The sequence below is a fragment of the Acromyrmex echinatior genome, chromosome 16 (genome assembly GCF_024713525.1).
Source record: "Acromyrmex echinatior isolate Ae372 chromosome 16, ASM2471352v2, whole genome shotgun sequence".
Classification (NCBI taxonomy): domain Eukaryota; kingdom Metazoa; phylum Arthropoda; class Insecta; order Hymenoptera; family Formicidae; genus Acromyrmex; species Acromyrmex echinatior.
This window is the reverse complement of record NC_141867.1, coordinates 8,268,496-8,282,075: the sequence shown is the minus strand read 5'-3', so window position 1 is coordinate 8,282,075 and position 13,580 is coordinate 8,268,496. Positions and strand designations below refer to the sequence as shown.

At 29.9% G+C, this 13,580-nt stretch overlaps 1 protein-coding gene and 1 pseudogene across 1 annotated transcript; both read right to left on the bottom strand.

Annotated features, from left to right (window-relative positions):
- Window positions 1-4,748: 4,748 nt before the first annotated feature.
- Window positions 4,749-9,703, bottom strand: LOC105143969 (3-hydroxyisobutyryl-CoA hydrolase, mitochondrial-like; annotated as a pseudogene).
- Window positions 9,334-13,254, bottom strand: LOC105143918 (hypothetical protein). The gene is made up of 4 exons (XM_011052496.2): window positions 12,891-13,254; window positions 11,787-12,345; window positions 11,231-11,476; window positions 9,334-10,090 (listed from the first exon to the last, which is right to left on the bottom strand). Exons 2-4 carry the CDS (start codon window positions 11,805-11,807, stop codon window positions 9,779-9,781), a joined length of 579 nt encoding a protein of 192 aa, XP_011050798.1. The 5' UTR covers window positions 11,808-12,345; window positions 12,891-13,254; the 3' UTR covers window positions 9,334-9,778.
- Between the last annotated feature and the right edge of the window lie 326 nt (window positions 13,255-13,580).

Here is a 13,580-nt window from a genome sequence, read left to right as displayed (position 1 = left end):
ATGATACATTCTATTTCACCCATAATGAACATAATGTTTCATTTAAACTTGTTTATTTGATGAACTACATAGATAACACATGCATTATGAAATGAAAAACGTCCATAGTTAACAGGAAAACATTATTTGATAAATAATTCTGCAAATATACATGGTGACCAACGGAAATTGAAACTAAATGATTATTTCTTCGATCTGTAAAATTTACCATTATATAATCCCTATTTATTTTAGTTAAGTTATACTTTAAGGTTTTTATTAAAAAAAGGTTGTATTTTACAAATTTTATTACAATAATGATTAACTAACTACATTAAAAATTATTGAAGGCATAACATTTATCACGATTACAATTAAAGCGCGATTAGTAATCTAATACAAACGCAAGAAAGAGATAAAAAAAATTTAATTACCAACTTTAATTTCTTAAACATTATTGTAAGTAATATCTGCGATATTACGCTTTTATCGCAAACGATATTACACAATAATTTTATTATTGTGTATTAATTTAATATTATATCAGTAATCTAGACTCAAAAACAACAAATTGCTCTGTCATATGGTAAATGAATTATTAGCTTTTTGACAATCAATTTCGAATGATAACTAGTCTCGATTTTATAACAGTAACATTATGCTATACATACACTTTTCTCTCTTTTCCATAATCTATATAAGTCAGTACCTGTGCCATTTTTGTTTTTCATTCGATATACTGAAAGCTAAATTTTAATAATGAGTTACAAGACAAAAGGCAAATCGATTTAAATCAAATTCTGATAAATGTATTTTCTTACTAAATAAATAAATAATTATTTATATCTTATAGGACCATATATATAAGAAACACAATCTAAAATCAATAGATAGAAATCAATACCTTAAACTAAAAATTCTAAACTAGAAAGTTCTAACTAAATCTTAAGTAAAAGTAAAAAGGGCTACGAGCCTAAAACATAAATTGACAAACTATGAGTAGTTATTAGGTGTTGGAATTAATTCGTAGCGTTTTTTAATGAAAGAATGTTATTTATTTCACATGAGCATTAAAAAATACATTAATGAAAGTACTTCCCATCACTTGTAAAACGCTACGAATTAATTCCAACACCTAATAAAAAAGTTTTTTTGAAATAAAACTATGTCATAAATTAAAAACGTAAAATATAATTTGACAATCAGAAGTTGAACAAACGTTTCGATCCTGGTTGGATCATTTTCAATGTGACAAATAAATTAGTGTGACAAAATAAATTAACAACGGTAATTAACAATAGAGTTATAACGTAAATAAAAAACATATAAAAGATCAAGTAAAATTCGCATTCGGACGCAAATTAACTATAAAACTCGCTCCAAATTGAGAGGAAATCAAATAAACGATTATAGTTGACAAAAATGCTCCTCCGAACTGTATGTGTGTATAAGGACGAACATGTTTCTGTTAGCAAGTATAAATTGTAATAATAAATTAACGGTAGAAGTAAATAAAAATAAAAATAAAAATAATAAGAACAATAAGAAAAGTACGAATCGAGTCGCAAACAGTAAAAAGGAAAGTCATAAATAATAAGTCAAATTTAAAGATAGAGGCAAAAATTATCTTTGATATTATAAGGCAAGCACATAAGAAAAAAGAGTGAAATCGCCAACATGCATTGCATATGTATGATAGAACAAATAAATTCACAATAAATACTTTATGTGTGTGTCGAAATGATGTATTATAGATTAGGCAATGCGAATGGAATCGAAATTGATCGTCTCTCTGAGAAGCTAAGATATAAAGTACGACATATAAAGACAAGAAGGTTGAAATGGAAAACTAGAAAGGGAAGGGGGAAAAAAATAATAAGAAGGAAAGAATAAAGTGGAAGGGAGAGAAAGTAGGGAGAGAAGAGAAGGATGAGGAAGGGAAAGCAATCAAGAGGGAGAAAGAGACTGGATGATCTGTGAATAAGTATCGGGTAAAGATTCGGTATCGTTCTGTCTATTAAGGCCTTGTTTCTGTCTTTTAATATGAATCATTTCAGATACCAATCTCTTATTGTAAGAAGATTCGCAGTCCAAAATTGTCACATCGTTCCATTTGAAATTATGATCAAAATTGATTCGATGATCAGTTATGACAATAGGAGAACCTGTATTCTTTTTGATGTCAGAGATATGTTCGTGTAGTCTCGTGCTCAATTTTCTCTTTGTCTGACCAACATAACTCGCCTCACAATCATCACATGAGATCTTGTAGACAACATTCTGACTGGATAGGAGGCTAAGTTCGTCCCTTCCTCTCTTTATGAAGCTTTTTAACGTGTTGGGAATAGAAAAGGCCAATTTACAATGAAACATACTAGAGATTGGAAGGAAGCTGTCGGAAATGGATTTAACATAAGGAATCGTAAAATATTTGTCTTTATTGCGTGAACAGTGTGTAGTATCTTTGTTGTATTTATGAAACTTTAATCTGCGTTCTATTGTAGAAAAAATAAAGGGAAGAGGATAACAGTTATTTAAGAAAATATGAATAGCATCTATCAAATTTTTTTGTTGGAATCGTGGATGTGATAATAAGATGATTTTGTCAATAAAACTGATGATGGTGCCTTTTTTATGGCACAAAGGATGATTTGAGTGGAAATTAAGGAACCTTCCAGAAAATGTCTTTTTATGGTAAATGTCGAATATAATTTTTTGGTTGTCTATAATCAGTATTGTATCGAGAAAACTCAATCTTAAGTGTTTGTATGACTCTTTGTGAATTTAAATGTAAAATACTTAATTCTTTAAAATGCGCGCCGAAATGATTTTTTGATTTTCAAACGCAAACTCTACTTTAAACTACTGCAGTAATATAACAATAAATTGACTAGCAATTTGACAAATGATGCTTTTTTTATATCTTAGAATTAATAATGTTGAATGACACATTAAAATTCTCTAAATAATTAATTTCTGTTTCGAAAAATACCTTGATAGTGAATCGAACTCGGATCTCTTGCATTCCGTGTGAGCGTCCTAAGAGGGAAATCCTCCGGGTTCAACTCCCGGCCAAGATAATATTTTTCGCAACAAGTTACAGATTAATTAATAACTTACAGATTTTATTATGTCACTCAGCATTATTAAGATCGTTTTAAGATGTAAAAAAGTAAGATTGAATTCTTCGAGAAAATCTTCGAGAAATGTACTGTCACACTTCGGATAGAATAAAAAGTGATTTTTTTGTCGCAATGTCTCCAGGAACACATATTGGTTTTATATACGCTTTTTAAATATTTATAGAGATACGGGGGGATCCCATTTGCCTACAAATCGATTGCCTACAGTATCGTTTGCCTACATCACTTTTGCCGACAGTTTATTTGCATACAAAAATTATTGCCTACAGTTCGAGTGCCTACATGCATTTTTGCACACAAATAAAAATTTTAGAAACTGAGTTACTTTTGCCTACATGTATTATTGCATACAGATCAATTGCCTATATACATTATTTGTCTACAGTTCACAACCTTTCACGCGAAATGAGAATCATCTCACACCAAAAAATGGGTTAGATTAGATTTTTTTTGGAAAAATATTCCAAGCGGACATTGTCTACGCTGACACCCCATTGTTCACGTGACAGATTTCCTAAAAATATAAATTATTTTCTTACTTAACTTTAATTTTATATTTATGCGCAAAAATGCTTGTAAGCAATCGAGCTATAGGCAATAATATATGTAGGCAATCGAACTATAAGCAATAATATACATAGGCAATCGAGCTGTAGGCAATAATACATATGTAGACAAGTTACTCCGTTTTTAAAATTTTTATTTCTGCGCAAAAGTGCATGTAGGCAATAATTTTTGTGTACAAACGAACTGTCGACAAAAGTAATATAGACAAATGATACTGTAGGCAATCGATTTGTAGGCAAAAGCAACTATCTCATTAGATACGTTAGAAAACATATATAAAACTTATATAATTTAGAAAACGTACATAAAACATAAGTGAATTAATAGGTGTTACTTGAAGTGTAATAAATCTTCTATTCTTTCTAATGCACGAGAAAATGGTTTGATTATGTTTTGATATCAACTTACATAGTTAAATGCATTTTTATTAAACCAAATTAGATTTTCAAGTTGTTACAACAATTTTGAGATTTTACAAATAGAATATTTGGTATTCTATTGTACTATATTATGTTATATTATATTTTATAATATATTATATCATATTATAACTTTTTTTAAATATTTTTCAGTTGGATGTGCTGACAAACTTAGACATCTTTAACAAAACTTAATTAATTTTAACTTCAGCGCATTCTAGCAGTTATTGTGCAGTCGACGCAGGCGAAAATACGTTACACATAGTATATAACTGTATAGTTTATGACTTTTTTGTAGTGCATGTTGTATCTATACAGTAGAACGAAAGATAATTTTATCCTTCTTTATTCGGTGAATAATAAAGAGGAATCATACATGTGTAACTCAAAACGCATCTGAAGCGATATTTGCCATAGCTGACGAGAAAACGTTTTCTCTTCTAATTTTTCAATGTAATTTATATTAAGATATAAATTAGGAATCTTTGTTCAATGTAAGTCTAAGTTCCTAATAAAAATATATTTAGAAAAAAATCTTTATTATCTGCAACTTTTAAGCCAAGAAGAAGGCTTTGCTATATTCACGTTTTTTATCTTATATTCACAGATCCATACATTCTTTCCGTTGACTATCTTTTTTTTAATCTATTTTGTAATATATTAATCTCAACATGTATATAATAATTTCTTCGACGCTCTCGCAATGTTCTTATCTTATCCATCTACAATATATCTAAAAATATTTTAAGATCAATACTTCCCAATATACAATCAGTTATTTCAGATGTTTTAAAACTAATTCATGATTATTCTTTAACCGAATCGTATCCAAACTTAGAGATAGCAAGAATATTTTTAACTATTGCGATAACAATAGCTTTATGTAAAAGAAGTTTTAGTAAATTGAAATTAATGAAAAATTATTTAAGGTCATCATTAAATCAAAAAAAATTATTAAGTACAGGAATTCTTTCAATTGAGAATGAAATATGGACATGAAATGAGGATATAGATTTTGATATAATAGATTTAATAATTGATAATTTTGCATCTATCAAAACACAAAAAATATTATTGTATTGTAATTTTAGTAACTATATTTCATTTGTATATACAATGTACGATTGTAACAATTCTTATCCTGCATGTACACGTAATTATATTGTATTAAATTAATACTAATATATACAAGTACTATTAATTACTATTAATTAATATTATTTTTTATTATATTTCACATGTCATAAAGAAATATTTTTTTACTTTAAGGGGCGCATTTTTATTTTGCTTCGGGAATCCAAATTCCCAGTCTTGGCTCTGTATCCACAATAAATAAAAAAAATATCTTAATTTCTTTGTTTGCTAGTACACAACTGTAATTCTTTCTCAACAGAAAGTATTGCGAACCGTTTATTTAAATATTCATTCGTTATATTAGGCAAGGATGTCGGCTTCCATGATGGTTTCCGATCTTTGTCGATTAGGAGAGCTCTAACACCTACAATTAAATTGAAATATTGATCCAAGAATAGAGGATTTGTAGACGTAATGTTAAATTCTATCTTATTACCTTCATAGAAATCATCGTCTCTGGTCAGAGCGGTACAAGCCAATCTAAACTCAATTTTTAAATAATCCGCTAAAGATTTTTCTTTTCCTTCATCGATCGCTCTTTTGGTGATTTCGAGAAAAGACGGGGACATTTTGAGTAGTACATCTATGTTTTTTTGTGCTCACTCTGAATTATCTTTTTTCAAAAAAATTATATACTGCTGTAAGTAAAAATATATTGATTCAATTTTTTAATATCTCTATTTCACCTGTCAATTATCTCTTCAACAGTTGGAGCAGAGAAATAATTTTCTATCTGTGACATATAAGGTGCCAAGCTGAATTTATGATTTAATTTCGGTTGATATTTATTTTAAAAAAACGGTTAAAACGGACTTAGTATCAACTTCACGCAACGTTAACAAATCGCGTTTCAAATCCGTGAGTTTCTCCGATGGTACAAAATGCGTCGCGAGTCCAGCAAAGAGAACGTCGACACCTTAATAAAATATATATTTATAAATATACATATACTCGTATTTATTGAATTTTCAATATAATTGAAATCTATAATTGAATCAAATAATTGCAATTCAACTGAATATACCTTTTAATTTGTGTCCTGTCAGGCCTAAGTAAATACCCAATTTGCCTTTCTGGACAAGAAATAAGTCGCACCAGCATCGGGAAATAATTCGATTGCCATCTCTCTAGCACAGAGAGTTTTTTCCGTGGCAATTTTGTATTTGCCAAATATAGCTAATCCAACACCGCCTCCCATTGTTAACCCATTGATGATAGCAATATAAGGTTTCTCATATGTTCCGATCAAATGAATTAAGCTAAAAGCAAAGAAAAAAAAATTATTTTGCACAATTGATGCATTTGTTCTTGAATAGACATTTGTTCTTTTACGACTTACATATAGTTTTGTCTAAATGATTCTTCATCGAATAAAAGTCTTCTTTTGATTTATTCAATGCCAAGGCAAACGATTTAACGTCACCACCCGCGCAAAATGTTTTTTCAGCCATACCTTCTATTATTACTAGTTTCTTTGAAGATTCCCATTGTTTAAGAAATGGAATATATTTTTTGGGCCATGGATAAATTTATAGTATTTAACACCTTAAACCTTACTATAAAATTCGATTTAAAATTATTACGCCCTTATCTCCAACCTTTTTATGTATAATTTTTATACATAATTAATATCTTAATTATCTTAATTAGAGAGCAAAGCGTATCTCAATAAAATTGCACAAACCGATAAAAAATTGTTCATGCATGAATATGTATAAATATACATAAACACGCTTAAATATTCATAAACATATATAATTATATATGAAATATGTCCATACATGTTTATACATCTTTTTTTCTTTTGTAAAATTATTTTTTAGTATAATAGAAATAATAAGAATAATATGAAAACATTAAAAATAATTAAAAAGGTAATTTTCGCACTATTTGTTTTTAAAAAATTAAGTTTGAAGAAATGTAAAAAAATTATTTATGTACAATTATATATAAAATTATGCATAATTATGTATGGACAATTTTTTTTATTTTTCCAAACTTGTTTTTTTCTGAAACAAACAATGCGAACATCATCCTTTTAATTTAATTTTTGTTTTCACATTACTATTATTATTTCCATTACACTAAAAAGTAATTTTACAAAAGAAAGTAGGATATATGAACATATTTTGTATATAATTATACATGTTTATGAATACGTAAGCATGTTTATATATGTTATATTTATTATGTTTATACATACTTCTACATATTTATGCATGATAAAATTTTTTACCAGAAATCTATGATTGCTTATGATGTTGGCAATTTGCTATAGATTTGTCTTCAACGATTTCGAATGTACCGACATTATAAGAACAAGCAGGTAACAATGTGTATATATATTACCAACAGTTATCAGCAAAATGGCTGCATCAGTGTTATCTGCATATGATATTGCATATTATTAAGGCAACATGGTGATAGTAGTATGAATTTTGATGATGACGATTTTAAAGTTGTCGCTAAACTGCTGACTTTGAGTAGTAACTTTGAGTTATCAAGTTGCCATCAAATGAAGACTTAATTGCTGCTATTCTAATAGCAATACATCTCTGGCAGAAAAATTTCGTTGAAATTATTTCACGGAATACTTTTTTATTTTGGAATACTTTTCAGTAAAATTTCAGCGAATCATTTTAGAAAAATTTCAGTTTAATTTTAGTGATTTTTAGCTGAAAAATTCATTTTCAGCAAAATTTCAAAAAAATTTCAACAAAATTTCAGAGAAATTTCAATATGTTAGATTGATTTTTCAATATGTTAAATGAAAAATACACTTTCAATGAAATTTCAGTAAATTTTTAGCAATTTCGCTGAAAATTCTAAAATGTAGAATAATTTCAGCAAAATTTTTTTACCAAGGTTGCTTAGCAAAGCATACTTAGCAAGCAATTTAACATGCTAGCAACAAGACAGACACGCTATCTGAGTAATTCCTTAATAAATTCTAATAAATTAATAGCATTTGGCAAAGATAAAAATTTTTAAACAATAATATACAAATATACATCTTTTATAAGGACCTCATCCGTGTTTGAGTACTAGCTACTTCTTTAGCTTTAGATTCTGAAATTGCAAGATTAATTTAAAGCGGCGGTTTGATTTACGCTCACAGTACTTACTACGTATGTTAGAAATCTTTGTATGATAAATTATAAAATTAATATATTATTGTTTCCTTCAAATTTTAATAATTACATAAACTTCTATGAGACTAGTCATTTTTAATAATATCTTATAAGCAATTTATATTAACGTATAGCCATCTTTAATAGTATCTTATAAGCAATTTATATTAGCGAACGTTTTCTAAGAATTAAGTTTATATTGGTCTTCTTTTTCCCGCGCAAATGATATAAATGAATCGAGTATCTATTTCTGCGATGCTTGATTCCAATTATCTGAAGACAAGTTCTGAATAATCTATCATGCTTATTTTTCGCGCACGCTGGCTGTGTTTATTTGTATTTTAAAAACATTGAATAAAGTTTTTTAATTGCAATACTGATATACTTTGCGTTTTACTATCGATTTCTCGGAGCATCTCATATTAGAAGCACAATTTTTTGACTTTGCGATTTGCTCACTTTTTATATTTCTTTAATTTAAAAAAAATGGAATTTGAATTAAATTTTATATAACGTTATCTTAAAGCTTATTAAATTCCCTTCAAAATGACCTATTATTTTTTTTAAATTCTGCCTATGGACTTCTAGTATTTATTCAAAATGAACTCGGTATCTCATAATAGGAGCCTTTCCACTATATTTTTATGCACTTGGCGCATCGCGTCGCAACAGTCTATTATCTATTTATCATTTCTATTTTTATATAAACTGTACATACAAGAACTGTACATACAATAAATATTGCATTAATAAAGCGCCTTGCACATAAAATTAGTACGTTGTTATAAATTCTATATGTATAATATCTATGTCTGGGTTATCAAAAAGTTTTGAAGACGTCTTTTAGATAAATCTTAAATCTTAAAGACATCTTAAAAATAATTACTTTAATTATCTCATAAAGAACTTGCGTTATTTGAACATTATGAGCACTAAAAAAGAGTCAACTGCTGCTACAACTTGGTTTCAGTCTTTACTTTGGCGAATGCTATAAAAATTACAAATAATTTTTATAATGTATTTTTATAATATATAACATTGTAGAAAATTTGTTTGTTAAAAATACGGGAAATACAAATTTAATTCGATTAAAATTTTACGTGTGCCAAGAAAATATCACGGATAGAAATACAATTTTCTAAACAGGTATATGTTGCGATTTTTTTTTTAGCCACGATAAACGCGTAACATTTGTTCTATCATACAAATTCTAATCGGTCACTTTCCTCATTGAAGTTCTTGTCATCAATGATATCTTCAAGATAACAATAGTTTTATTGAACAAAAAATTTCAATTGTAATCATATCAAAAATTCATTCATTCACTCATCTTTCGTACGATTCAGTATTTTTCAATGTGAACCCCATTTGCATCTTCTACAAGACTAATTTAATTAATTATAAATCATCTCGATTGTGGGTACGTTTGAGACGCGGAGGCGAGGGTGGAAGTAGTAAAAACAGCAGCTTCGTTTTTTTTTGTAGATACGGACGGTACGTGCCGTTCTCTTGACATTTCCACGTTTTGCTCTTGAGCCGCATTTATAGATGCGATTACGATGGAATACGGTGGAGGATTCTCGAATTTGTCCTCGCTGGATGGGTTGATACTCGTTAACATCTGAGTAGACCTCGATGTTCCTTGAACAGTCGTCACAGACGCGTAAGACGGTGGTAAATCTGGAGAAGAATGCACTGCATATGCTGACGATCCTGCCTGCAAAATACGAACACGCGGAGACATGAATTCAGTTCCTTTCCTTTGGGACGTTAAGTACCGCATCTTGTATAAAATGATACTCTCTTTGTGTACAATTTATAACAGATCTGGAAATTTGTTTTTGAATTTATATCACAAAAATATACTTTTTAAATTTTTTGGAGTGGACTTTTACTCTAAAGAAGGAGTAGCTTAATTTTCAATCTTTAAGAATGAGATTCACTCTAAAAAAAATTTTAGAGAGTACGTAACATACTATAATATTTTTATGTGATATTTTTCAAGAATAAGAATAAAATTACACGCTGCGGAGAAATAGAGAATATTTTATTTCGCACTTTTCCATCATGAAAGTTTTGTGTGCTATGTTCACATGGTGCGTCTATGATGAATATAATTTAAACTACACTTAAAAATGTTTTTAAATTTCATTAACTTTTAAGTTACACAATTTGAACTTAATTTCATGACATTATATTAAATTTAATGTATTTATAATTAAAAAGTATATTTATATACATGTATCTAAAATTTAATGTACACGTTCATTATATTTAAGTAACTACTATAATTTAATTTTCGGTTAAATCATTCATTACCTTTAATTTCATTCATAACCATGAGCTTCATTTACATGTAAAAGAAGCTCGTGGTTACATTTCTAACAGTGTACTAACTTTATGTTAATAAATTGCTTATTAAAATGAAATATAATTTATGAAATTGTAAAAACAATTTTCACTGTTATAGTATTTAATATTTACAATTAACATTGCATTTACAATCTTATAACAATTTTTTGAACTGCTTTAACACATTTACTATCATTTTTCCGCATCGTGTGAACAGGGCACGCTGAAATCGCACTAATGCGTCATTATTTTTTTTATCTCGATATCTCTGTTTACGCACTTAGATTTTCTTTCGTCTTACACGATTTCATCATATCACTTAGCATCAAATTATTTTATCTTTTCAAAATACGACAGTTTATTACAAGAACACAGGTTTAGGTGACTTTACAGATTTAAGATACAATGACGCACTCTTTATTCCGCACTCTGTGATTTCACCTTAAGACACCTGAAGAATATATAAAAATTCAAAATCGATTGTTCGAAAATAATAAATTAGTACCTGTCTGCGATTGGCAGTAATATCCGAGATAGTCCGAATCGCCGCTCTTTGTTGCTCGATCAGAATTCTCGCGTGAGTTCTTTTCACGGTGTAAACGGTATATCCGCAAACCAGGAAGAAAAGTAGCGTCAATATTACCAAAACAACCCACATGTGCTCCCATTGCAGTAATATCGAGGCTATCATCGCTGTTGTCACCCATGCGACCAGGATGGTAGCCAGCATGCGGCCGGAGCAATCCGCATCCTGAATAAGTCGCATTATAGATATATATAGCTATGTACAGCTTTCGAGTCACGTGGATTTACCCCGTCTAATTGTAAGACGAAACGCGTGCTTGAGGTGTCTAGTTTTATTCCCTCGATAGTAGCGGTTCTGTGCTATCGTAGCAACGATTAACAATAATCAGCTTAAACAAAGAGTCCAAGATCTCGACAGCGATCGGCGAACGAACGCTGATAATCACCGCCGATTAGAAGCGTAAAATTATCGTATCAAATTGCAATGGATAATCGCCGAGCGAATATTAAATTTATCAGTAAGGCGGTATACATACCAACAGGATCAGAAAAAACATCTTGGATACGAGAGACAGTCGGAGAGGGAAATTTCCTCCTAGTAGTAGCAGTTATTAATCTACACACGGCTTATCGCAAGTGTATATTACTTATTTACGATGATAAATGATCCCGGAGTCGATACACAAAGTGTCGCTTTTCACATCTCATTCGTATCTTCTCGACGTGGATGTATTTTTAGAAAACTTCATTACCAAGGCAATATATTAATAGTCGGTAATACGGATTTTTGCGTACTGAACCTGTACAGATTTGTAAAGCATCGTATACTGTTCGAAGCAAGGTGTTCATATTGTTTTACAGCGCACTAACGTTGCGTAACGGATCAGCGATATCTGAACGCAAACGAAAGTATTTAGACTCGTATCAACCCATCGTTTATCCAAACGCTTCTGTTTCCGAACGCTTGAATTTGTTCCGTTGGAACTAAACGCTGGTACATGTACGAGTCTCAGTGAGAAATCCAACTCAGTCCTTGATGCAATTTCCTGCAAGTTGCATAACACATGCAAATTGCCGTTTGCGATAAGAAGTAAGCTGGAAAATTATTTTAACGGTTAGGATACAGAGTAAGTTCTAATTGGAATATATAATAGAGATTGGCCACAAGTGATTTTATCACTTCGAGAAAAAAACGGTATGTACTTCTTTCCTGTCTTCAACTTATACTATCTCATTTTATAACTTAATCCTTAGAACACAGGATTGGGTCATTCCTGCACATTTTTTTTCTTCGAAAAACTAAAAGCATCAAGTAATTGGACAGAGTTACAACATTTTTTTTCAAATACACAATCTTACAAATATTTTCTGAAGATGTTAAAGTATATGTAAAAGTCGCTCAGTAATTTTTATGTATATTTGATAAAAATTAACCTGGGAAAATCATTATGGGTACTAAAGGTTAATTAAGATTATAAAATGAAATATAATATAAGAGTGAGATAGTATATATGCAGGGAAAAAGTAGAATATACTTTTCTCTATTAGATTCTGTTTCTCTCGTCAATTGTGGCGAATGTTTATTAGGATCAGACAGTGAGATCGCGAACGATATATATATTTGTCACTCGATCGCGTACCTTGTATGTCGATCAATACATTAAAAACTCGCGATCACTCTCGATGCGATACGACGATCACCCGGTGCATTGTAACGAAGAATGCTTGTGTTCGTTGCAATGAAATTGCAGTTCCAAGTGGAATTATTGAGGCAGTTTTAGTCAGTTTCAGCCAGTGTTTCATCAGCGTTAAAAACTGAAAAAACAATAAGTTTCTACCTTTACGACGACTTAACGATAACTACGCGATAAGCGAATGCAGACCCCCTTAGCGCCGTTCTGCGCGGTTATCATCTAACAATGACGTGTACCATTTTAACACAGATAACGAGATGATATGCATAAACGGTTAAAATTTTTTTAAGTACGAAAAAGCTACCCTCTGCAATAGAACACGATTAGATAAGTCATACATGGAATACATGGAGTGTGTATATAAATATATACGTATATATAAAATGACATAATCATGATTACGTTTGTGATATATCAAAGATCGTGTCGATGTAAATTTATAGCAGCAGGTACAATGTAATTTTCGCCATTTGCTATATATTCTACATTGCGATATATTTTACAATCCGAATATCAGTCGCTGTTTCAGAGTTGTCCGTATTGAGAAAGACAGTTCGTATATTATTTATGATAGGTTGCGCGATATCAACGCAGTTTTCTTATCTTGTTCTCACAAGTACGGTAATGCCCAAAAAG